The sequence below is a fragment of the Grus americana genome, chromosome 20 (assembly GCF_028858705.1).
Source record: "Grus americana isolate bGruAme1 chromosome 20, bGruAme1.mat, whole genome shotgun sequence".
Classification (NCBI taxonomy): domain Eukaryota; kingdom Metazoa; phylum Chordata; class Aves; order Gruiformes; family Gruidae; genus Grus; species Grus americana.
Window position 1 is genome coordinate 12,324,131 of NC_072871.1, and position 26,329 is coordinate 12,350,459.

Sequence of the window (26,329 nt, forward strand, 5' to 3'; positions counted from 1 at the left end):
CAATTATTCTCTTAAACACCAAGTTTAAGTTTCTTGTGTGAGGGTTTTGTTTTCGTTCCTGCAGTGGTTTCTGTTCTGTGACTGCAAGTTCTCCAGCACTGTTGGACAGGCGACGTGCCGTCCTGATCTCCGACGCGCAGGGCTAGCTTTGCGTGAGACTGAAGATGAGCTGTGCTGCCCCGTCTGCAGGCAGAGCTGCAGGAGGGAAGTCAGGAACTCCCTTTTTTGGCTCTGCTCTTGCTCACAGCCTGAAGGCCATCTGATTTCTTCTGCAAGATGAAGCATGTTGTGTTTGTCCTTTGCAGTTAATATTTCACAGAGGGCTTTGCTTCTGCACAACCAGTAAGAGCCTAAGAATGGTGTACGTAGTGTGGAGGTAGACTTTTTTTGGTTTGGTTTTGTTCCCCACCCATCATCTTCAATATTATTCAGGTGTCCTTTGGCATAGCTGCAGGGGGGTTAGTACCACAGCTTTTGACTTCTGGTTGAAGTTACAGAATTATTCACTGGGCTTTGGTTAAAGAAGGTCCAGGACTGAACATTACTGGCACTCTGGGTCCACAGGGAGGTGGTGCCATCTTTGGAGCTGAGTTAGGAAGCCAGTGACGTTTTATCTTAAAAACAGACAAGCAAAACCCCCAAATCAACTGAGAAAATCCCTCAAACCAAAAAAGATCTAGTGCAGTGGTCTGTCACCTTCAGCAGTCTTCATGCCTGGGCTGTTCTGAGCTTCGTTGTGCGCTTCTGAGGTTATTTTCTCTGAGAATTCAGTGCTGTTGTTTTGCCCGTTCCTGCTTGCATTGCAGTAGAAGTGTGCGTTTGCAGGGAATCTGCTGGGTGCAGAGTTTGTCTGTGATATGGCTTTATGAAGTAGTAAATTTTCTGTTGCTTAATCTAATATTCTAGAGAAAAACACTAGTGCAGAGAAAGGAGAATGTTGCTTCACCTTCTAGAAGTGCCATTAGAGATCTTGATCTTGTTACAGTCTGTTCTATGCTATTACTTGTAAGAACAGTAACGTATGAGGATTTTAAATATTTTGCAGTCAGAAAGGTACAAAGAAGTGGCAAGTGTCAGTAACAACAGACAGCAACCGACTGCAGTAAAGAAAGGGAGGCAATGCTTGTGCCAGCCCGCTCCCTCAAAGATCAAATCTCAGCAGGCTGAGTTTAACCCTTGTTTATTTTATGGTGGATTAACTAAGACGTGACCTTCCTCCATGATGTTAAACGCTGCTCAAAATGTGCACCAGATTTCTTTGTGTTGCTCTTTGATGTGACAATACCTATCCTGTGCCTTCACTCCTGTTTTCTTCTCCTTTTTTGAAGTACAAGTTCCCTGCCCCTCTCCGTGGAGGTGGCTGCATTTCGGTGGCACTGGCTGTGTACGCGATATCTGCAGCGTTAGGCTGGCAGACGCTGCGGGCTCTTGCGCTTTTGAAAGGTGGGCTGCTCCCAGCACAGGCCCCCCGAGCAGGATGAGCTGTAGAGAGAAGACCACGGAGACGCAGCATTGAAACAGAACAGATGTCGATAGAGAAGCTCTTGGAGTAGCACTCTGGTGAGGACACCAGACCTGAGAATGCGAGTGGAGGCTCGAGGTTGGATTGCGTGGGGCTCGTGGGCTGGGCAGGGCTGGGCAGGGCTGGGCTGGTGACCCGGGGCTGCGCCCTCGTCAAGAGAATTAGCCCGGAACTGAACGAGCTGGAGGTGGGGGTGTCTCCCATCTTCTCATCCTCCACTCCTCAAACCAGCTCCTGGTTTGGTAAATCTTTGGACATGACAAAATTAAAGCTCTTGTGTTCATGATGTTCCTGTTCTGATTGAGTTACATTTCTTGTCTCTGGTTTCTCCTTCTTTCGTTTATGTGCTTGACTGCAAACACTTCCTCTGATAGCAGCACGCTTATAAGCGTTAAATGAGTTGATCTAGTCCCTGCAAGGTCTATACTGAAGTCCTGGGTTGTGGCTGCTTAAAGATACTCCAAACAAACAGCTTTTCCTGCAAAGGTGCATCATGGCACCAGCTCCATGGGATGCTGCAGTGGGGCTGAACAGCTGGGGTCCCCCTGGAGAAGCAAACCTGGACTAGGCAGCCTTCTCCTGCCGCAGGCTCATTTGGAAATGGCCTTTCCACACAAGACCGGTGCCTAATATATCACTCAGGCTGTGTGCATTGTCTACAGTTAGTAGTCTAACCTAGGTTCAGCAAAGTAATTAGGAGAAATAATTAACAGCTCTCAGTGATGAGCCAACCTCTCTCCCCCTCCCTTCTCCCTCACCATGTGGTGCACCGTGGTAGTGACTCAGAAAACACAGGAGGACATTGTGAATCAAAAAATAAGTCTTTACCTGTAATTAACTGTGCACACAGAAAGGAAAACGTGGTGATCAAGCAGCAGTTGATAGTCGCTTTACTGGAGGAGGATACACCAGAATCAAATGCTTATGGTAACGTGTCCCTTTAAGTTGTGGTTCTTTTATAACATTTAGTCCAAACAAAAATAAGTCTCTACCAAAAAAAAAAGTAATATTTGAACCATACACTATACGGAAATGTGTGGATAAGACACTGCACTTCTCACATACCGTATGCCTAATGGCCCCTGCGTTCTCCATAAGTGCAAGAAAACAAAACCCAGCAATGAAAATACAAAATCAATGCAGCAACTAGAGTTGTAGGCAACAGTATGTGCATGGCCAGGCTGATGGTGGGACGTGGGACTATGCAGCAAGGATGGACCAGAGTCCCCCCTTCCCTCCCTCCCCTTCCCCTGCCTGTTGTGTTATGGGGCTCTGGAGTTGGCATGACAGGCTCTTTCAAAACAGGACACTAAGAAGAGGACAAAATAAAAAGAACACCCCAGCCTATACCAAAGTAAATAAAGTAATAATAAAAAAAATATCCCTTGGATCGCGGCACTATTTCACCAGGGCTGCAGTGGCCCCAGCCCCAGCTTGCCCTGTGCGGAGCAGGGAAGGAGAGTCGCTGTGCGGAGGGAAGGGCAGGCCCCACGTCCCCGCCGGGCTGCGGGACCACGGCCCCGGCACAGGCTGGTGCGGTCCCCGTGCTGCTGCTCGGCAGCCGGCTCTGCGCTGCGGCCACCCCGGCTGCTGCTGGGATGGGTTCGTGGGCAGGAGTCAGCCCCCGATTTCCTGCATACCTCTCTGCTTGGAAAGTGGACCAAAAGACGTTGCGCAAGTCCTAGCGTGAAGGAAGGCAGAGGAGATGGTGGGGAGAGCCACCCGGTACCTTAGTCTCCCCAGGTCCCTCGGGCGACGTGCCTGGGCTGGGCTCCCTCCTCCGCGGCTTCAGAGGTCCACCCAGCCGCGCAGCTGGAGGGCGAGCACCCCGAGGAGGGTGGTGCTGAGGCTGCTGCACACGCTGGGGGCACCGTCACAGTCCTTTTTGTCGGCTTCGCACCTGGATTGCTGGCACAGGACCCCCTTGAAGCCCACAGGGCAGATGCAGCGCTGGTTCTGGTAGCAGGTGCCGCCGTTCTGGCAGAGCAGGAGCTCGTCGTCACAGATGTTGGCTATGAGATAGGAGGGAAGGTATACGGGTGTCAGTTTGAGGTATGTTAAAACCCTTGACTGCAGCAGAAACCAGGAGCTTTTGGCTTTCTTCTCTAGCTCCTAGGGGTTAAATTATTCAACCCTCATAGCACTAGAGCAGCCCCAAGGCCAGAGGAAGACAGTGGGGGCTGCAAACCCCAGGGGCAAAGCTATCAAGTCATTTTGGAGGGAGGAACGCCTGGAGTCTGCTCACCCTACGCCCTGGGGCGCCTACATCATGGGGCACCCGAGCAGGCGGTGCTAAAGATCCCCCTCTTGTTTGGGCCCATCTCACACCTCCCTCTGTCCCTCTGGCTCGGGCACTTACGGAAGCAGCCCTGTCTCCAGTAGTAGTTGGGCAGGCAGTCATCGCACTTGGGCCCCGTGGCGCCTTCTTTGCATTCACAGTAGCCGGTCTCGTTGCAGCGGTCGTGCATGGAGCCGATCTGGTTGCAGTTACATTCTGGCCAAAGACAGGGCTGTTAGTGCCTGCCCTGCCCGGGGGCTTTGGGTCCACTAATGCCCCAAGGGAGGTGTTGGGGACCATGGAGAGGCTGCCTGCGTGCTACGGGAGGGCTGCTAGAGACCAAGGGGCTGGGAGGGCATGGTTTCATGAGAGACTCCAACAGTGCAAACAGCCGTGGGTGCAAAGACCACCCCTCCCTTGGAGCTGAGCAGCTCCTGATAGAGCAATGCATCTGAATCAAGTTGGAAAGATATCATTTGGGCTTTGTTTGCAGGGAAGAGATGCCTTGGCAGGCTGCAGTGACCATAACGGCTGCTGTCCTTGGGGAGCACGCAGGTGGACACATCACCCTCTGGAGAGGGGCCGAACTGAAGCCCACCCCATCGAGCGAGGTCCCGCATGAGGCATCCCATGTCATGTCGCATCAGCCCGAGGCCGCTGAAGCTCTCACCTATGCATACATTCTCATCATCCAGCTCCGCCGAGCTGTTGCGGTAGAAGCCCAGGCGGCAGTGCTGGCAGTGCTGGCCCCTCGTGTTGTGCTTGCAGCTCACGCAGGTCACCACGTTCAGGAAGTCGATGTAGCTGCAGCGGTTGGAGTGGCCGTAGCATTCGCAATCTGCGGAGAGGAGGAGGAGAGAGCTGGGGAGCTGGGCCGGGAGCACCCTCCCTCGCACCGAGCAGAGGAGAGGAGCGATGAAGCTTTGGAGGAGGCTCCTGCTTGGGTGAAGCACCATGGGCACTGCTAACACAGGGCTGAGGTGGGCTGGGCAGGATGAGTGCACACAGGAGCTGCTGTTCTTCGCTGCCACGGGGGGATTGGGCTGGAAGCCATTGCTCAGAGAGCAGAGCAGGGTCAGGGTGCTCTGTCCCCTTGGGGTGAGGAGAGGCAGGAGCCAGCTCCCAGCTGTCCCAGGACACAATTTCTTTAAGGAAATACTAATCATGGGAGCAGGCAGTGGGCTGTGGAGGGGAGTCAGGTGTTAATTAAAGAGCTGCCTTGTTAATAAGCAGAGCCCAGCTTGATGCCTGGGTTTGGTTCTGGTGGGGCTGCAGATCCTCCAGTGATGGGAAGACCCTGGATAAAGTCAAAGCTGCTGCGTGTCCAGGTAAAACCTCGCTGCCTCTCTGGCTTCCCCCGCTCTGTGTCCCTTCTCAGCATACCCCTTGCTGTTGTACCTCCCAAATCAAAGCTGCTTGTGGGGTATGGCGACTCTCAGGTTAAATGCTTAAAATGAGTGCAAGGAAATGTGGCTTGCATGGGGTCCTTCAGAACATAGTGGACAAGTGCATGAGGGTTTGACCCAGGGCTGCAGGCACAGCGCAGGGCCGCCTGCAAAGGCCGCTGTAGGGTGGGAGATGCCACTACCACTTGTCTGAGCACTGCTCCTGTCCTCAGGGCTGACCTCTCTCAGCTGTGGGCGCGTGTTAGAAAACAACCAGCTGGGTTTAATTTGTAGCCAGAGGAATTTGTTTACTTACTTCTTGTGTGTGCTTTTTATTACCATGGCGGGATGATGACTACCTTGCAGTGTTAGATTTGGGGTGCTGGATCTTTCTGGGAGTTTAAAAGTATAATGCAGGAGGAGAGGAGGTACCCTAGTTGCCTTGCGGCCCAGCTGTCCTGGTCAGGAGATGTCCCAGCCAGCATGGGCAGGCGATAACGTGAGTGGAGACAGAGTCAGCCAGGTCTGATCTTCCCCAGCCGTTGGAGAGGAGGAGAGAGGCTTGGAGCTGGGGTTTTAGTCCAAGCTCTAGCATTAAACATTCAAGGATGGCAGAGGGATGGGAGGGAAGGATGTGGGTTGGCATGCACATGCGACTGGAGAAGGAGACTTGTCTCAGTGAAATGAAGATCAGGGATGATGGAGCAGGGCAGAGGTTTCCCCAAGGTTCACACCTGCCTGAGGAGGAGCTGAGAGTCCACTGTGATCTTGACCCTCTGTGAAACAACTTCTGCCTTTTCTACAAATATCCAAAGAATTTCAGCTTAAATGCTTCTGGCTGCTGCAATTCCCAAGTGTGGTTTCACCCTCGGGATGCACTCCTACATACAGCTAGCCATGACTTGGATCGGCAAACCCTCCCCATCTTCTCCATGTCGGAGGCTGCTGGACCACGTCGCCTGCATGAAGACTAGGAGCTCTGGAGCACCGCGCTTCCGCCTCTTACCTTTATATGTTTCAATAGGAGCCGCTGGGCCAGAGTCTGGTTTGAGCCGGATGAGTTTTGAGCTCTTTGAGGATGCTTAAGGAAAATCAGACACACGCTTTTTCTTGCCACTTAGCACCACTCCGCGTCCTACCCTACTGCGAGCAGCTCTGCTACGAGAACAATGCCGAGCCAAGAACACCGCTCTGGCAGCGTCGGCATCTATTTCTGCACCAGACAGCTGGTAGCTGCTAAATTTCTCTTCTCCCCTCCTCAAAGTTTGATGCGTGAAAAACTCAGCGCACGGTGCTACTGCAATGTGCAGAGCCAGGGGCCGAGGCAGAGCTGCTACTCACGCATCCCCCCCGTTACGCACGTTCAGTGGTTTGAATCAGGTTGTTTAGGATAAGGATCTACAAGTCTAAACAACTTAGAAAAATAAAAATCTACTGGCCATGGCTTCAGTTTGATGGAGGTCACGCCAACCAGCACCCAAAATAGCTGCTAGGAGTAGAGCTAAGAGCACAACCGCTATGGAGGTGGTATCTGCCAGGGCTTGCTATAGGGTCCTGCCCAGCTTGTCCCTGCCAGAACATACCTGGCTTCTTCCCGTGCCGCTTGCCTGCAGTGTGTGCTGTGCGCCCTGCTTTGCTCTTCGGAGCCGCTACGTGAGAGGATAAAACATATCTGAGTGCTGTGGTGGGGAGAGGGCTCCCAGGGCCAGCCCAGCATGGTTGACTTGGGATAGTCCCTCAGGGTAAGGAGCTGCCCTGGCCAGGATGGTGCTTCCTCGGGGCTGTGCTGCCTGCCAGACCCCTGTCCCACATGGAATGACCGGGGCGCTGGGAGCTGCTTCCAAATCGAGCTGATGGGGTTTGGTGCATGGGGGGCTCTGTGCTTTGGTAACCCCAGGAAGCGGCAAGGTTGAGCAGTGCTGAGACCCCACAGGGTGTTTGGAAATGGGTCCCACTGGTGTTTGCGGTGCACCAGCCCTTGCACAGTGCTGTGGCGCTCAGGGCATTGCAGGCTCCGTCCCACCAGTGATGGTCACATCCCCACAGTGAGTGATGGCAGGAGGTAGCCGTGCTCCCCACCCCCAGGGCTCAGGGCCCTCTGATGCCATCTGTGAGGCTGCTGTGGTGTTGGGGCCTCCTCAGGTCTCCATGGCTTCCCCTGGTCCCACAGTGGGCTGGCGGGATGTCCAGACCCTCCCGCACCAGCACAGCCTCTCCAGCCTCCATGGCTATGACAGGCCACCCAGCTCGGCCACCATGGCCTCCTCCATCCCCTGGCATGATGGCTGAGCAGGGAACATGGTGGCCTCTCCTCATGGGCGCTCAGCAGCGGCCTGGCACGGTGCAGGGGGAATGAGGCCTGTTGTCCCTGCCATGAGGGAAGTGGGGCAGCTCAGTGGGTCCCCAGGGTGCTCCAAAGCCCCACATTTCTGCAGTGGGTGCTGCAGGTGGCCCTATCGCTGTGGAGAAGCCCCCATGGTTGTGCCATGGCTGTGAGGAGGCTCCACGGGCTGTTGGGAGCAGGGTGATCCACTAACAAGGCTTGGCCCTGTTGGGCCAGCACAGCTGATCAGCGCAATTAATCTTGGGAGGCAAAAGGTGCGTGCCCCTCACCCTGTGGCAAGCAGCCTCTTCCCAAAGCAGCTGAGGTGCCCACGGGCTCTCCTGGTCCCCAGGACACCCCTGCAGCCATCCTAGCCCTAAATATGTCCCAAAAATATCTCCATGGGGCTGGATGAGCAGAACTGAGCTGAGCTGGACCCTCTGAGTAGGAGAGCAGGTTGTATGATGATGGGACATGCTGAGGATGGGTGGGTTGTCCTGGCCCACGGGCAATGGAGGAGAAACCTGTCCTGCCCTGTCTTTGGGGATGGGCATGGCCTTACCTCGAATGTTCTCAGGAGGGTCTGGAGGCTTCGGCTTGGGTCCAAGTGCTGCTGTGTTTGGTGGGCGCTGAACAGCTTATGGTGGCATCAATTAGAGAGAACATCAGATTTAATACAGATCCCCCTCTTGTTTGCTTAAAAAGGTGGCAAAGGGACACTGGAAGCTCTAGGCAGGTATCTAGGGTGGGTTGGTGGAGCCGTATCTGGGGTTGAGGATGTATTGAAACAGGAATAAGAGACAAAGTCTCCTGGAAATCAGAGTCTTTAAATATGGAGAGAGACAGAAAAAGTACTCCTAAGGGAAGGGCGGGGGAGCTGCTGGATAGGCGAGTGTTGGCGTGTGGTCATTACATTGCCCAAGCGTGGAGAGAAGCTAAATCTGCAGACCACTGTCAAGAATCAGAAGCCCCCCTTGTTCGGCTGTCAGCATCCCCTGGCACTGACGCCCATGGTGTAGGCCTACCTCTTGTTACTACATCAAATAGTTTTGCCTCTCTGTGAGGCCAGGCAGGCCCCAAAGCACAACAGTTCCAGAGAGCCTCAACTTCTGCCCCCCCGTTGAGTATCTCCAAACACTGGGTTGTATCCTGGGCCCCGCTTCAGCAGTTGTTGTGTCCTGCACTGGAAGGGATGCTAACGTCCGCGGCTGGAGTGAGCTACAGGCATCTCGGGTGGGAAGCGGGAGCTGAGCACCAACCGGCAGCTGCGGAAGCGTGTGTGCTGGTGGGAACCCTGAGGAGGAGAAGCTTCAGCCTCAACAGCCAGCGTGAAGCCTCCCCAGGCTCCCGCCAGGAGCAGCTCACCTTAGGCAGCCACGAGGGAGACCTGAAGCAAGGAAATACATAAGGCGGCATCTATGCTACAAACGACACAGGCCTATCTATTTACAAAGTTTTTCTGCTCTACAAACAGACTCCGGTCTCGGGAGACGACAGGATTTCCATGATCCTCTCTGTTCACCCCAGCAGCAAGCTGCGAACAATCTCTTCTACCACTTACCATCCTCATCTTTCATGTGTACGACTAAACCCTGAGGCTCAATCCAGCCTCACCAGATCACCAGCTGCGCGTAGGGCACAGACAAGCCCCGAGCTTTTTCCCAGGCGGGCGGAGGAGAGAGACGCATGGAAAATGGAGATGCAGAACTAGAAACTAACGCCTTTGCCGAGCGTCGGGAGCCGGAACCTGCTGGCAGGACCCAGCGCAGCCACACGTCTCCTACCTTCTGCTCCTGGACCAGCCTTGGCCGAGGGAGAGCCCACCTGCAGCGGGGCAGCCGCCGCCAAGCCGGTGTAGTCTGGCAGCGATCAAAGGGAGAGCTGTGTTAGCGGTGCGCTGGGGGGCCGGCAGCCAGCGAGCAGCTCTGCAGCGCTCCGGCGGGGGGCCAGGAACCAACCCACCCCTGTGCCCGCCTGGTGCAAGTGCCGGCGCGGGGCAGCTGGCACGTCCTCGGGCACCGGAGGGGCCGGGCAGCCCTGGCGATGCAAAGGGCGGGAGCGCAGCGGTGTGCTGAGCTGCCCGTTCTCAGCCCTGCGGAACACGCGGCGTTTTGCTCGTGTGTTTGCGTAAGGACCTCAGCGACCGATCTGCACCCCTCCCTGCTCTGAAACAATGGAACTGAGAAATAGCGTGGCTGTCTTAGGAGGGAGGCACGAAGTCCTGGTTTCTAATCCAAACTTCTAGGCCCTCCTTCAGGCTCTGATCTTCCCTTGGAAATACCAAGGTTTAAAGAATTTGCAAGCCACTGCAGAGAAATTAAACCAGCAAGAAATTTATAGATCACTTGTTTGATTTCCCTGCAAACCATCACCCCCACTGGCTCCATACCCCTCCCCGTCTTCTCAATATTGGTGACAATCTTCAGGTTTGCTAGAAAACAAACCAAGGAATGAAATTTTAAAAGCCGTATTATTAATTTCAAGCTCCAGTTGTGTAACATAAGGAGGAGGAGGGGAAAAAAAAAAAAAAACCTCTCGATCCTTGCCAAGTTTCAAAGGACAAACCCGAGTAGGAGAGAAATGTGATTTCCCAGCCTCGTCAAGGGGATGATAAACAATGCAGAATAAAAAAGAAAAAAAAAAAGATTATTTTTTTTTAATGACAAGCTCTAAGAGAAGGTGATAGACATTGTCCTTTTCAGCTGGAAAGTGGAAACCAATTGATATTAATATGGTGTTAAAGAGAATATGAAAAAAGCCCTGTGCAAATTGGCAAGGGTTTAATTAGAGTCACAATAAAAAACAGCCCTGAAGGCATTTTGCTTTTTAGTCATTCACATACACCTCCACTCAATCGCATTTACAGAGCCAGGAAAATTATTAATGCTCATTATCCTGAGAACCTTTCCCTTGTAGCTCTGGGATGTTAATGGACAGTTTTACATTTCAGGAGCGGGAGAGACACGCTTCACTCCCAGACCCAGTTCATACAAATGGGAAACACTGGGCAGCTCGGACGAGGGGCTCGTATCGGTCCCCGCTGGTCTTGGTGGGCTCCTGGGGAAGCAGAATAAATTGAACCAAGACCTCATGCTTCATAGCAAAAACCACTGGGGGAAGCAGTGCTGGAGCGGTGGGGAAGGACCCTGAAAAAGTCCTTCCTGAAACATAAACACGGGGTCTTGTTTCTGCAGGACCTACACAAAGGCAGGCTCCCGGTGCCGTCTTTCTGTTGGAGCTCTTAACCATCAAGCAGGGATCAGGTTGGGGTTTTTTGGTTTGTCGGTTTTGTTTTTCTTTTCCCCCCAGAGGTGAACTGGCACTGCTGAAATGGCTACAAACGGGGTGGGGAGAATGGAAACATGGAAAAAAAAAAAAAAAAAGCTTTTTTTTTGCTTATTTTGAACGTGGGAAAAATGTAACAAATGGCAAGGAAGAATTTGACAGGCTTCAAGGAAGGTTTGGAAATAACAGAACTGCAGAAGGCAAATGAGAATAGCACTTAATTCATCCTCCTTAGGGTAACTCTGTGTTTTCCCTTCCTTCTACCCATTTTGGCAGCCTTGACTGCCTTCAGACCGCAGACCTTGCCCAGAACCTCATTTTTCTGCCCCCCCTCACTGCACGACAGGCGACCGGGCACAAAAGCATCCTACGAACATGACCACAGCTCCACCTTGACCATGGAAAACATCACGAGCAGCCAAAGGAAGCAGATGTCTAGCAGATCCACGCAACCCAGAGACAACCCAAATCTAATCTACTCCTCTAGCCTACGTGCTACATTGCTTTCTGCCTTGCTGCTACCCACTAGTGTGCGGAGGCATGAAGGGAAAAACACGTCGGTCTGGCTTTAAATACCTGTTTTTTTCTGTGTCTCTCTCACAGGCACAGAGGCAGCGAGCTCAGAGGCTGGTCTGATGATGCTTGCTTGTGGTGGGAAGGAAAAATTCAGAGGGCAAAAGACATTGCATAAATTAGAGGGTGAAACAGCACAGGGATGGGGCAGGGCCCTAACAGGACTTTTTTGGGTTTTTTTTTAATGTCTGTCTGAGCTGGCTTTAAAGCAAGGGGGGATTTGTTTAATGCTTCTAAAATTCAGAAGGGCGGTAATGATGCAGTATCTCACTTTGGGACTCCAAGTTATTGCATCTACTGCAAATGGGCATCTTACCAGGAGCTCAAAGGGTCGTCTCCTTAGCAAGGTGTTTCCCCTGAGGTCCAAGCGAGTAAGATTCACAGCCCCTTGGGGATGTCATGGTGTTTAAAGAAAGACTTTAGATTTTGCAGGACTTGGGGGGGGGGGGGGAACGTCTCTGGCCAGCAGATCAGAATTAGGCTGTAGCTTGATTCACTGCTGCTGGTCAAAGGCACACAATGGACCTTTGGCATCAACCCCAGCATGCTGCCCAGGTAGAGAGCAGGTCCCTGAGCTGCTGGGAGGCCCTGACCACCTTCTCATTTGGAGCAGCCCCTCCAGGGAGTGTCTCCATCCTCAGGCACGCTGTCTTGGGGTGAAACCTGCCTCTTGCAGGAACGTTGACGAGGGGTCCTAGACAGAGGTGAGGAGCTCAGCACTCAGCCCTGCCCCTAGCAAGCCACGGAAGTGATGGCTGGACCGTGATATATTTATTTTGTCCCTTGCCATCGTTCAATTAAAGCACTGTGAAAGCATTTTCTCTGCCCAGGAAGCAGGCTTTGGAGAAGGAATAAACCCCAAAGTGCATGACGTCTCCCAGATCCCTCAGAGCAGTTTGGCAGGAGAGACTACCCGCCCCCCCAACCCCACACAGATGTCTTCCTGCCCGCCCCAGATGTATGACACAAGCGAGGCAGAGCGCTGCAAATCATACACCAGATAGACACTAAACACACCACCCACATGTACACAGCACTTGCAAAAAATAAAAAATAGACCTAAGATGTTGCTATAGGTGAGCATGGATAAAAATCAAATGACCCCAAGCGTGTGGTGCAGATCTGGATGTGATCCCCTGTCCCTGCTGGGGCCATGGAGATGGTGTAAGCTCTGGGCAGGGGTGGTGGGTGAACCTCCTCCTGCACATGGACAACATGGGTGAGGAGCTCTTCGTGGACAACATGGGCGAGGAGCACTTCGTGTACAACATGGGCGAGGAGCTCTTCGTGGACAACATGGGCGAGGAGCACTTCGTGGACAACATGGGCGAGGAGCACTTCGTGTACATGGGCGAGGAGCTCTTCGTGGACAACATGGGCGAGGAGCACTTCGTGGACAACATGGGCGAGGAGCACTTCGTGGACAACATGGGCGAGGAGCTCTTCGTGGACAACATGGGCGAGGAGCACTTCGTGGACAACATGGGTGAGGAGCACTTCTCGACAGACCAGAGACTTGCACTCATTTCCCCAGGGTCACTCCAACTCCATGGAGGTTGGAGCTAAACCCTCGGCTTCCTGATTAACTACTTGAGCAGGGTACTTCCATGAATATATCTATATTTGCATAAACATGCAATCAAGTTTCCTCATCCCTTTGACTGGCTTCTGGCAGCTCCCCCAGACAGACTGTTACTAACATACTGTGGGTGTAAAACGTCCTCCTGGGAAATATCAGGCCCAGAAAGCATGGCAAGGGGAGGAATGCGTGTCTAATTCCCCCATGAGAAGCTTTAAAAAAAAAAAAATCCTGCTGTTAAGTTTTATCTGCTCATTTCCAAAAGACAAGTGAATGCCGTTCACGGGGGGAGGGAAGGAGGAACCCGCAGAAAAAGGACAAAAGTTTTCCTCCACGGGGTGATTTTAGAAATTAGGAAAGGGTGTTTGTGGCATGTGTGAGCACCAGCCCCACACGTTCCCTCGCCGCTTGTACAGCGGCCGCCTGGGCAACGTTAGAGTGCGGCTCTGCCCTCGGAAACCTGCCCCCGAGGCAGCAGGTCTTGATGTGGGACTGGGAGAGCCAGCAAGGACAGAGCCAGCTTCTCCCTTGACCCGATGTCCCGTCCCCGGCACGGCTTAGCGAAGCCTGCGGCCGCACTGCGTCTGCTGACGGGTGGCAGGGGGTGGCGGCTCACGCGTCGCGGCAGCACGGGGAAGCTTCCCCGCCTGAGCGAGGGGCCGGAGGGGCAGAGCAGCACCCAGCCCCGCTGCACTCTGTGAGCGGCACCCAGCAGGGACAGTGGGCACAACTCTCCTGCCCGCTCTGCTATCGCCCGTGGAGGTCGGGGATAGAGCAGGACCGGGTACAATCCTCTTCTTCCAGCTAGGCAAGTCTGGGTACGTGGTTTAATTTTACAGTGGGACAGTAAAGCCTTCATTGCTTTCCTGCCCTGCCTTGTGATGGGAGCTGCGGGAGAGCAGCTCTGGCAGCCGTGCCGCCCCTCTGCAGGACAACGTTGCCAAGTGGCTCTAGAAGGGATGGATTTTGAAAACCTTTTCTTTTTAAAAAAACAAAATTGAGAGAAAAAAGGGAAAAGCATTGCTTCCCCAGTCCTGGCTTTGCTTCTTGCTGCCCTGATGATAACAGAGCGACAGCAGAGTGAGATCAGCTGCTGAGGGGGGATGTCAACCCATGTGGTTGTCTCTTGGCTTTGAGGTGGGCCCGTTGTGGCTGGCTCCCTGCTTACAGGGACCATAAGGCTTGCTCCCAGCTGTGTTACACTTGTCAAAGTGTCCTTGGACGGAGTAGAGAGCGAAGCAAACCAGGACTGCCCGGGGGCCGGGAGATGTGAACAGAGTCAGGGTGATTTTTATCCATGTCCTTTTATCATCCTACTGAGCAGATAACCAGGGCCACCAACACGGCACCGGAGGAGCTGGGATGGGAAGCAGCCGAAAAGAGGAGCCCGGTGGCAGAGTCCTGGCCCTCTGAGCGAGGCAGGAGCGTGGCACCCACCTGGCTGGGTGGCGCTGGTGGCAGGCGGGGGGGTGCTGGTGCTGGTGGTTGTAGTTGTGGTGGTGGTGGGCGTTGTTGCGGTGGTGGTTTTTGTGGTGGTAACCCGCTGCGGTCGCTCATTCGCTAGCAAGCAAAGAGAAGAGGTGGGAGGCACTTACTGGGGGGGTCAGAGGGTTTCCTTGCCAGCCCGCACGCCCCTGAGGCGGCTGCTGCTGGGGCTGAACTGGTGACCGATTTCTCAGCACGGTTACAACCGGGGCACTGAGAGGATTAAGGCGATGGCGGCTTGATGACGCTGGATGCAGCGAGCGCGCGCGCGTGTGTGTGCAGGGGCCGGACGCTGTGGCTGTATCGGCTTACTCTCTTGGTGCAGATATTGGCTTAAATACTTACAGCTCTATCATAAACTAATTGCCAATTAAGCTAAAAAGGGGAAACAAAAGCCTGCCTGGGCAGAGATGGGGTGAAGAGTGGGCGGGAGGTGCAGAGGAGCCCCCAGCTTCCACTGCCCGACAGCTCCGTGCCAGACGGCAGAGCCTTGCCCACCCAGCCCCGCACGCAGCACCGGCCCCTTCTGCCACCCCGCAGGCAGCGAACTGCCCGGCACCACCAAAACCAACCCGTACCGTCGGCATGTATTCATGCCCACGGGCACCCTTCACTCAGCAGGGCAAATGAATTGAGGGCTTACCGTCGGCAAGCCCCCGCGGAGCTGAGCAGGAGCGCTCCCGGGTGCGGTGCCCCCCCCCCGCTCGCCACGACAGCCCGAACTAAAATAACACTCGGAACACAAATTCCTACTTAACTTACACCTGCTGCCCTCCTGTCCTCGTTTGTCCCACTGCTTCATGCAGATTATCATGCTTAATTTCATAATAGCCCTGAGCTAGTTTAAATACTTAATTTAGGTCACTTCTAGTCTCCTGTGCAGGCTAAATAATCTCTCCTTAACTGGCCTTGGACACAAATCCCTCCTGTCCACCTCCTGCGCATCGCTCCCAGCATCCCCCCCCAGCTTCTCCCTAGCAGAAAAATGTGACGGGAAACATTTTCCGATGAAACAAAGGTAGCACTGAGGATGCCAAGCTCTGTTAAGGGGGAAAAAAGAGTTATCAAAATGGTTTTGACCAGAAAAGCAAAGAATATTTTGGACTGTTAAAACATGTAATTTTTTTTAACCCTAAATTACTTAAGGGAGACTTTTAATTTTTACTGAAATGTTTAACCATTTAAATTTAACTGCTTAAAATCTAAATATGGTTAATTTACCCAGAAAAACCCATCCTCCACTTTTCAATTAGGTGCATTTTTCTTAATTGCTTTTGCATTTCTCTGAAACTATTTCTCCTCCAATTCTTTCCGCTTGCCTGCAAACCAAAGAATTCATTATTCATTCAGCTCTCCGATTTGTTTCTTCTGCAGGGTAATTCCGAGCTACAAAATTCAAACCCAGGCTTCTGCTTACCCAAAACTCAAGGCTCTTTGATATCAAACTACCTCCAGCTTTGTTAAATAAGGAGTGCTATCATACCATCAATCTTGCAATAGAAATCCCCGCTGAGCTCTACCGTCTTTGCTGCCGACACTTCACAGACGTGTTCATATACATACACGTGTACATACAGATGTACACACGCTCTATATATGTTTTTTTATCGATAGCCCAAGGTGACCCAGACTGGATGCTGTGCCAAATAATTCAAACCCAGCTCCTTCTCAGAGCAGAAGTCTGCAATACTGGGGGGGGAAAGTTCACAGCGAGCACTGATGGTTTTGAAGAGTCTTTTTTTTATTTCCTTTCTGGCTGCCATTCTAACGAACCTCATGGGGGGAAACCATGCCAGAGGAAGAGGCAAAATGAGGCTACTGAAGTCAAAGGAAGAAAATATAAGACTCTTTGACAGGACAGAAAATGAAGCACAATTAGGGAAGACTTATTGCCTGGAAAATGATAATGGACAGAAAAATAACCATTTTTTTTTTTTCCTAGCAACATCCGCAAGGACCATGCACCGGGGTGGTAAATGTCAGCATTTCAGTTATGTTTTTACTTACTGCCAAAGGCTGAGCCCGCAGCTGCACCTGGAAAAAAACAAGAAGAAGCCCGGTCACTGGAAGCAGGACGCCATCGGCTCTGACACCAGCAGAAGATCGAACAGATACACGACATGGGACCGAACAGTAATTAATTAGCAAGGTTCTTGCTCATAGGCATATCAGTTTGCTGCAACATCTTAAAATCTGATTTTGTCACACCACAGAGGTGACCAGGCAGCGCTGTCTGGGGTCCTGGCATCGCAAGCTTTTCACCTAGGGAAGAAAAACCAGCGCGGTCCTTGCTGATGGGTTTTTCTGTTAACCATTTCCTTGACTTGCCCTTAAAGTCCAGCAAAGGACAAGCACATCTTCTGAGGTTCACTCTGCTAAGTACAAACTGTAGCTGCCGAACCAGCTTGCTGCACCTAGGGCGGTTCTCCGTGAGCGAGAAGGGCTGAACACCCTTCCCACTGCAGCACTCGCTCAACAGGATGCCACAAAGCCACCGGCTTCAAACCCGCCAGTCCAAGGCCATCCAAGGACCAGCTTCTGGCTTTCAGAACCCAGGAAACTAATGGCCATGGTCTCTCGGCTGTAACAAGCGGATGAATCATGGGAAGTCTCAGCTTCGCATGAACTTAAAGCACAGGACCGGTGATGGAAGAGGTAGGACCACCAAGAGCAGAGGACTTCAGAGAAATGCCTCTGTTACAGAGGAAGAAGATGTTGATGGGGGGAGGAGGAAGAGACAGAGAGAGAGTCAGGGTTGGGGGGAGGAAGAAGACTGAGTGACAGATGGGAAGAGAGATGAATGGGAGAAGAAAGAGCAGAGGAGAAAGAGAAATAGGAAGAGACACAAGGAACGGAGGGGAGGGAAAAAGAGAGAACAGCATGTCTGTGCCTGTCAACACCAGAAACTCTCCCAGGCTCCTTTGAAGCAATGCAGCCGCTTGGTGGGAGCTGACAAGCTCGTTCCCTTTCAAAGAACCTGCTCATCTACCAGCCCTGGCACACACGAAACATTCCCGTCATGGCCTTCGGAGCCTGAATTTCAGCTTTGATCATCTTAAAGCACATAAATCTTTCAAAAAATTTGGGGGGAGGGAGGGAAAAAATTCTCTTTGGTAATGCTCAAAGCTGCTGCTTGAAAGGCTGGAGTGGCTACTGTGGCTCCGTGACATTTAAACAAGTCTGCTAACGTGGACTGGACAGAAACCCAGGAGAAACTGGCCCATCTGTGATGTTTCCTAGCCCAATTCCCCCGCTCGAACAATGGTGGGTACGCATCCTTCATCTTGTCTGCGCACCTTTGCTTCTGTCAGTGCCTTGCTCCAGCAGGCAATTGGATGAGACTGGAGCTGCGCAGAGGGACCGCAGCTCGCAGTGCTTGCCCGAAATGCCAACATACACAGAACGGGATCCAGAAAGCAATCCAGAAAGCAACCTGCACTCCCGCAGCTGAGCAGTGCCAGCACTGAGCCTGTGGACTACTTAAAAGCCAGTGCTCTACTGTGGCTAAATAATGTCCTCTTCAAAGGACAGTAATTTGCATTGTCACAAAGCCATGGACCTGTATCTTGGCCCAAGGTCATCCTTCCTATTCTCGACCATCATTTGGACTCATCGCTCATCTACCAGTAGCCAACAAATCACCTCTGCATCCACCCAGATCCTCTCTCATATCTCTGTGTACCAAGACATGGGTAAATACCTGCTTCCCTTTCGAAAGCTGAGCATCCTGCAGAGCTACGCACTGATTCGGGATGGAGGAGGACAAGATGAGAATCCATTCCCATCTGTGGGCATCGCGCAGCCCAAGGTGGGAGTGCGGGCAGGGCTGGCTCACTGCAGGTTACTTACATGCGTTGGGGGACCCATTGGGGAGAGGCAGGTAGGATCCTGCTCGCCAAGACCTGGAGCGAAAGTTCTTCTTGCACTTGCCGCAGTCCTGCCCCGTGGTGTTGTGCTCGCACTCGCACTGAAGGCTGCCCTCTTTGAAGGTGCACAGGTTAGCATGGAGGTTGCATTTACACCTGGAAGAGGAAGACAGGAGAAGAGCTGTCAGGTATTAGTGCTACTCCTCCTTGCCCCGGTGTAGTGCTGTCCATGTGCATGAAAACGTAGAGGTGAAGCTGGGCCGGTTACCCCTTTCCTGTTCTTTCTGTGGGAGTTTTTCGCTGAACTCAGCTGTTTTCCCTGGGTATCTGGTGCTGGGGTTACGATGTCCACGTTCTCGCCCAAGGCGGATCTGCCGTCTCTATTCCAAGACAGGAGATACTTTACTCCCACCATCTGACTGCGGTAGCACAGCCCGTCTAACGGTAAGTCAACGTCTCCAGCTGAGACTCCAGGAAGGATTCGTACACATTTCAGGCTCTTACAGAAATCTGGGTGATTAGCTCAGTTGGAGGCTTTTACCTGGAGGCAGAGGACAACCTCGGGCTTTCGATGGAGGAGCATGGCTAACGCTGGTGGGACTCAGCCCCTTGACCCCTGCACAGCGTGCTACAATCACGCGTGTTTTCTCCTGTGATGTGGAGTTGCACAACACAAACCCTCTTCCCTGTGTGCCGCGCAGCCCCAGCCTGCTGTGACCAAAATAACACGGAGCACAAGCCACCACCAGAATCTGCCTTTTAGTCCCCGCCTCATCAGAGAAGGCAACAACGAAAACCACTATTCAGCAATTTGCAAACATTAACAAACTTTTAATGAGCTGTAGTGCAGTATGCAGGGAATAATTATCTCTGTGCACAATAATTCCTGTTGCTCAGATTCCAGAGGTGACTTGTGCAGAGGCTGAGCCTATAACTCACATGTGGCTCTAGTGACTCCCGGGCCCGAGCTGAGGCCATCAGACAGAGACTTTGGGGACTAAAACCTCTCATTTCATTCCAGACAGTGGATCCCTAACGCAGCCCGCTGTTTTTTCACTGCTTTGTGCAATAATTTACATCCTCAGAAGCAGAACCATTGAAAACAGTAACGCTGTGCCTTATGTGAACGGGTAGAGACGGCTGATCGGGCAGTGCTTCGTTTTACTGAGCTCATTGCACAAGAGATGCAAAGCTGTGGGGAATGAACTGCTTGCAGAGGAGAGAGAGGAACCATGGCCTGCTTCTTCTCGTGCTCTGTGCTGGGATAAACAACCTGGATTAGGCTGGGAGCCGTGAGCCGGGTCCATCCCAGCTGCCGGTATCACGCGTGCCCAGCAGCTCCCGGTGCCTCTGCCCCTCTCCCTTGGAGCCCCCAAAGATGCTCCCCAGCCTCCTGCCTGACCCGGTGAGGCCTTTGCTGTGCTCGTCCTCACGCATGGCTGGATAAGCTGACCTCACGTATGATTTTTTTTTTTTCCTCTCCCCCTCCCCTGCCTGTCCTTAATTCTAGCAAACCTCACTCAGAGGCTAAGCGTAAGCTGGATGAATGGTTTCTCTCCGCGTCTTACAGCCCTGCCCTGTCTCTGACCAAGCAGAGGAGGAAATATTGCATTCTCTAAAAGGGAGGAAGAAAATGTGATCCACAGAGCAGAGGCAGACACACTCAGCATGCTCCGCTTGAATCTCTGTGTTAGCGAGAGCTGGAGATGCCGCGTCACGGCTGAAAGCACTAACAGCCTCCGAGCATCAGCGCTCTGGGACCAAGCCGTGAATCCGAGTGTCCAGGGGAAGGAAGCGGCTTTGGCTGGTACCTGCACTCGAGGGATGCCGTATTTCAGCTGCTCCATGTCCTCTCTGCCTCTGGTGAGGAAGGATTTCGGCTGCGCCGTCCCAGCCCTTTGGCAGAGGCGATGCCCAGCCCGGGCTGCTGCGGAGCCTGACTCTGAATTATTCAGCGTCCACACAGCACGGCCTCCTTCTCTCACTTCAAAATGAGCAGACGGGAGGAAAGCAGCAAGATAGCGGGTTAAAGCAGGTCAAAGCCTCACCGCTGCCACTCTGGGTCCAGCTGAATCAGAGCAACAGCTTCTGGGAGCTGCAGCTCTCCTCCCTCCTACTGCTGGTGGGAGCGAGGGGACGGGAGCCAGCTTGAGGGCACAGCCTTAAAATCCAGCTGAGGGGCAGCTTAAGGGCCCCAGGGGAGGGGATACAAGGACGGCAGGGCCTGGCACGCCCCTTGTTTTCTCCGAAGTCTGGGATGATGTGGAGGGTAGCACTTGGCTCCCGTCCTTGACCCTGCCAGTCTCACAAGTAGCCCACGGGCTCAGTGGACCACTGCCTGCGGCAGCCTCCATCACCTCCCTCTGCCCGTAGCACACCCTTGCTCCTGGCATCCCACGCAGCCATTTCGGGGTGCTGCTCCCGGCTCCCAGCTGCTGCCGTACAGGAGGGTGAAACCCGCTTGCCGTTAATTTGGCTCCAGCCACGAAACCTCCGGCAAGCAGGGGGACCCAGCCTTCTTGCTACCGGGAGAGCGAGGCACAGACGCGTGCAGGAGGCAGTCGGACGTGCCTGCTCGTACACACGCACGCTGCTCGCCTGCTGCTGAGGAGGGCTGGGAGCCGAGCACCAGCTCCCGGGACAGCCCCCAGCCGCCTCCTGCCCCGGCGAAGGCACCCGCACGCTGCCCTGCCAGTGGGACGGGCACGGGATGGTGCTCAGGGACGTTCCCCAGCCACCGCACTGCTCTTCCCAGAGAAGACCCTCGCTTCCTAATCGGTGTAAACAAGGAAAATTAATTAAAGAGAAAGCAGAGGCAGCCGGTCACCCCACCCACCTGTGCCCAGGTCACTTATATTTCTCGCTGTTCAGCCCTTCGCCACTGTGCAAAAGTTTTGTTATCCAAAGGATCAATTTTACCGGGGAATTGCTTTCTGAATTCGACCTTTGAGGATCATCAATCTAAGCGGAGAACTATAACCCCAGCAAGCTGACCCCGCAACACAGCACTTTTCAGCCCAATCAATCAGGCTGCATTATTTAATAGCGAACAGCCGAGCGCTGTCAGCCAGCCCCGATTGCCAACCCCATTTTGTGTGAAGGTTTCTGCATCCGGGCCTCCCTGCTGCTCGTGCTCGGCGGCTCAGCTTTAACCCCTTCGTCAGGCTTCTCCGCCTTCTCCTCTGGGCCTGCAGCCCAAGGACGTGCGCCCGCCGACGGTCTGCGCACAACGTCTTTCCCCAGCCGAGATCCAGCTGGTGGAGACTGGAGTAAATGACATTAGCCCAGTCCCCTGGGTGGGAGCTGCTAGTCCTGCCTGCCTCCGCTCAGCTGCCTCGGCCGCCAGCCACCGCAGGGCAGAGAGGGCGAAGGGAAAGGCTGGGAGCTACTCAGCGATGAGCCTTGACTAGCAGCAGCGGGGCGGACGCCTGCGCTGTGTCCCGCAGAAGGCAGCGACGGCCCCACTCCAGTCCCGGGGCTGCTCCAGCACAGGGCCGGCTGCAACACGGTCCCTTCGGCTCCGACGGAGATCTGAAGAGCCGGGAGCGTTTCTCCTCTCTAGCTCGTGCGTCAAGGCTGGCGGTGATGGTGCTGTTTCTCGGCGAGCAGTCAGAGCCCAGGTGGGACGCAGCCGTGGTGGGGCACAGCCCGGAGGAGAGCGGCCCCAGCACACACCCAGTGGGAGCTACAGCACCCGCAGCACCCTCCATGGCCCGGGGACACCCAAGTCCTGCCCTGGGCTGTTAGTAGGTGCTCACAACTGCGTTTTGCATTAAACAGAAACTGGCTCACACCATTCCCCAGCAAAAGTGGCCGGAGCAACGCGTGGCACAAGATGCTACAGTTTGCGTGATGGGGTATTTATGAGTTTATTTTAGTGCAGGTCGTTCAGCTGCTGCCTTCCCTCAGAGTGGTGCAGTGTGGGCTGATGCTGCCAATGCCTCCACCAGGGAACATCACGGAGCTTGGAACGCCAAGGAAAGTTTACAGGAAAGTGTCCTCTTCTTTTTTTTTTTTTTTACAGCCATAAAGAACAGTTTGCCATCCCTGCATTTCTCCAAGTCAGCATCCTGGAGGTCACAGCAGCGAGCGGTTGGAGAGGCGTCCGGCGCCAAGCCCGCGTGCGAGGGAAGGAGATGCCCGTGCGCAGGCTTTGAAAGGGGGTGCAGGCGGGGGTGAGTGCCGCAGAGCTGCAGGAGCCGTGCTGGGCGTGGGAAAGCAGCCCCTGTCCCTGAGCTTTCATTAATAATGACTTTTGAAATAATTTTAAAAAGCCACCCCAGCCCTGTGCTTTCCTTCCAAGGATCCTTATGCGTTTTACAACCTCTTTTCTGTCCATAACCCCACTTTGCAGAGCAGGGAAGTAAGGCCGAGAAAGGCACGGAGCATCTCTTCATCCCTGTCCCTCCCCATGGGGCTGAGCCAGATGGGCCTTGGGGTGCTGGCACCCCCTACTCGGGCCTGACGCCGTGACCCCACTGCTGTACTGGGTAGGGCTGGAGGAACCACTCGGTGCGTGGAGACCCAGAAAGCTGCTCCATCCCCGTGCACCCTTCACCCAGCTCCTGCCATGGCCCAATCCTGCCTTGCCCCAAGCTCCTTAAAAAAGAGCCTGGGTGAGGACAGGGGGCACCAGAAGTCCACTACAGTGGGCCACCATCTCCCTTCCAAGTCTCCTTCCAGTCCACCTCATGCTCTCATCTCCACCCTGTGCTCACCATGAGGATACCACTGCACGGCCGCATGGCCCCAGGGATGCTGTGGAGACCCGCTCCCCTTCTGCTGGCTCCCGGGCCACCGTGCTCCCGCTTTCCCTCCATCACTGGCTTGGCAGTGGTGCCCCCCTGCTCCCTTTCCGCTGGCGTTGGGGAGCGGCAGCGCGCAGCGGAGAGCTGCTAATGATTGCCATCCGAAGGAAGGCGTATGATAGCTTTCCCCTGAACTGTTTGCTCTCACTGTAATTGATGAGCCTTTAATGAGTCTCATGGGACGATGTGTTTGAAGGGAGCTCTTTCCTCTCTGTCCCCGAGGAAAACGACGTTTCAACTGATCTCAGCTCTCGGGGAAACATGAATAACTCTTCTCCATCTCTCTATTGTCATCCCCAGCCGTTGCTCGCAGCACGCTCCGGCAGCTGCCTGGCCGTGGCTTACCCGCTTTTTACCTGCTCCTTTGAAACTGTTTTGGCAGCTCAGCAAAAGCAGGGAGCAAATCTTTTGGGCAAAGCATAACGGGCGCTGAGCTTGGATTGTTTCTGGCCCATCTGTGCGTGCGGAAGCAGGTAAAAATAGCTCCTAATGGCTGGGCCACGGAAGAAGCACCATCCCTTTGCGGAGAACAGTGACATTAGGATTCGCCTTGCTGGGACATCTCTCTGGCAGAGGTTCGCTATCGCCAGTGGACGGAGCGGGGCTGAAAGGGATGAAGATGAAGACGATGGCAGCTCATTCATCCCAGGAGCAGGGCTGGGAGCGTAACTGAGCCTGCGGTCCAGGGGCTGAAGGGGGAGGAAAAGCCATTTTAACTCGCTGTTTCTTTCTGCTTGAACCAGGTAGAGAGGCTTCTGGGTTTTGCTGCTTTTTGCAGACTGAAAAAACCCCCCCCCAGGGTTCGGTCAGAGGGACATGTTGTGAGCGGGGTTTTTTTTCCTTGCGGGTTTTCACTTTTGGTTGTGTGTAGGGAGGAACCCTCCCCGCTGCTCTTCGAAATGATTGGAGGTTTGGGTTACAAAGAGGAGACAATTTAAAAGATGCCAAAGTGGAGAGCACGCTAGCTGGCTGTTCCCATCCGAGAGGCTATTTATTTAAAATAAGTTGACACTCACCAGCTGTCAAGATCCTGCTGACTGGTGGAACATTATTTACATTCAAAGCTGTCTTAAAAAGCAAACACGAAACCAAACTTCCCCATTAGGGGGTCGGGCAACAGAAGGGAGGAAGGGTGAAAAGGACATCACACGGATACGTGAACATAAATATTTGCAGAGTAATGTGTATAAATGCTCTTGGTCTTTCTCCTGGAATGCAATAATGCCTGCAATTGAGTTCATTGGCCAAATTGAATTTGGGCTCCTGTAGAAGTCTCTTTATATTAAGTGCTTTAACATACATCACCTTCTCAGTCTATCGATGAAATTCTATTATCCGCTCAGGGCCGGACACAGCTCGGCAACAAAATCGGAGGGGAAATAAAAACCTTCACAAACCGAAGCCAGAAGCAGGTAATAGGACCTTGGGCATCCGTCTCCGGCTATTGACAAAGTGTCACGAGTGTCTGGGGGAAGGAGGAGCTCTCGGGGTTTCTTGGTAACTCCCTCCCTCCCGCTCAGCAAGTTTCCCCTCCATCTTGCTGCAGTGGGAGTAAAAACCTTTACGAGACTCAAGGAAAGCCAAGCCAACAGTTGCTGTGCATTAACTGAATTTAACTATATGACCATGAGCAAGGTTTTGCTTGAACTCAAGCTAATTCCAGCCTGGAGGAACGCCAGGGAAATTCAGCCATCCAGCTCTCCGGGGCTGCCCAGCACGGAGGCGAGGAGGGGCCGAGGAACACGGCGCACCGTTGGCGCAGACTTGGCCGTCCTTGACACGAGGATGCTGTTACCTCCTGGGACCCCGAGTCTGGCTGCCAGGAGCTGCGGGGGGAAGGAGCAGGGCCAGGCGCAGGTGGATGTCATGGTCTTCCCAAAGGTGTTGAGCGCGGGCGCAGGCTGGCTGCGGGCTGCAGGAGCGTGGGGCCAGTTCTTGGGGGACATTTGGGTGAGCCCATGGCTATTTTGGGGACGATGCTCCGGCACTGGGGCTGAGCAAACCCATCTGGAAAAGCCCTCGCTCTCGCAGATCGTTTACCCCAGGTCCCTGCCTGTCCCCCTTCTGCAAAGCAGTGGTGGCGCAGCCGGCAGGTCCCACCCTGCTCCTCAGGGTCCCCTCAACAGGGACACCGGCCATTACACAAAATCTGCGACCCTCAACAAGAGACTGCTCCGCTAACCAAACCTGCTTCTTTCCTCTGTCCCTTTTAGAGACGGCTTTGTCAGAGAAGTCAAGATTGCAAACCTCTACGGCTGGAGGCTCTCCAACAGCTTCATCAACAGCGTCAGAGGAAGAATGTCCAAGCAGGGAAATGCAGCCTGGGGGCAGATGGGAAGCACTTTGCGCTGGCTCCTCTGGTTCGAGCTGAACTACAACTGCAGGGAGAAGCGCGCTGAGCTGCCGTCATTGCGCTGGCCTGGAGGACAGAAGCAGTAGGCAGCCACCAAACTAAGCAGGACTGGCTTTGTTTTTAACAGCGATACAGCACTGAATGTCACCGCATCTCAAGAGCCACCAAGAATGTAGAAAAAGGTATCCCTTGCATGTGGGTACCACTGACGATTAACCAGCCCGACTTATTGGAGGAGGTGCTTTGGGGGATGGCCTTGATCCTCCAGGTCTGGAGTGCCTGATCCTGGCTGTTGGCACCAGGATAACAGGCTGGGAAAATTCATCCTGCTCCACTAGTGCAAACTCTCCACTCCGAGTCACGTGGAGAGCATCAGCACAGAGCACCAAGAACTGCACAGGGGGAAGGCAGGGATCAAAGCAGGGGAGCACAGAGGGCCTTTCCCTTCAATTCTTTTGTGTAAGCAAAAGAGAAGCCAAGGAAACTCTCAGAAAAGCAATCGGTGACGAGAGGAAAGGAAATGCTGTTACAAAACTGGAAACCTCATCTTCTTGCTGGTGCCTCTTTGGCCTGAGCAAAGCCGAAGACGAAGCACTGTTACATGGCGCTGCTCGGTTCTGAGTAACGCTCCCTCCTCCTGCCTTCCTCTGGGGACTGCTCATCACCGGCAGGACAGACAGACAGACAGACAGACAGCGTGCACTGGGGCAGGGGAGGGCGAAGGAGAGAAATCTTAATAATCAGCCTAAAATTGATTCACTTCTGCTCAATCTGATTTCTCCTAACTGGATCCACATGTCCTGGCCATAGCACATTAACTTCAATTACAGCTTATTAATGTCTCCGTGATGGAGCGTGCCCCGCTGAGCACT

The 26,329-nt window shown here is 53.6% G+C and overlaps 1 protein-coding gene across 6 annotated transcripts in view; it reads right to left on the reverse strand.

The window, feature by feature from the left end:
• Positions 1-460: 460 nt before the first annotated feature.
• NTNG2 (netrin G2) overlaps positions 461-26,329 on the reverse strand; it is a 54,304-nt gene continuing 28,435 nt past the window's right edge. For 2 of the 6 annotated variants that reach the window (XM_054849083.1, XM_054849082.1), the window contains exons 4-12: positions 18,280-18,452; positions 16,438-16,464; positions 14,383-14,505; positions 8,071-8,145; positions 6,769-6,834; positions 6,192-6,266; positions 4,471-4,638; positions 3,882-4,016; positions 461-3,534 (exon numbers count right to left, since the gene is read on the reverse strand). In XM_054849083.1, the coding sequence (XP_054705058.1) occupies positions 3,311-3,534; positions 3,882-4,016; positions 4,471-4,638; positions 6,192-6,266; positions 6,769-6,834; positions 8,071-8,145; positions 14,383-14,505; positions 16,438-16,464; positions 18,280-18,452 (1,066 nt within the window). In that variant the 3' untranslated portion in view covers positions 461-3,310. Of the gene's footprint in view, positions 3,535-3,881; positions 4,017-4,470; positions 4,639-5,919; positions 6,267-6,726; positions 8,146-14,382; positions 14,506-16,437; positions 16,465-18,279; positions 18,453-26,329 lie in introns of those variants that run through there. The other 4 variants (XM_054849084.1, XR_008580041.1, XM_054849086.1 and 1 more) reach the window with 4 other exon arrangements.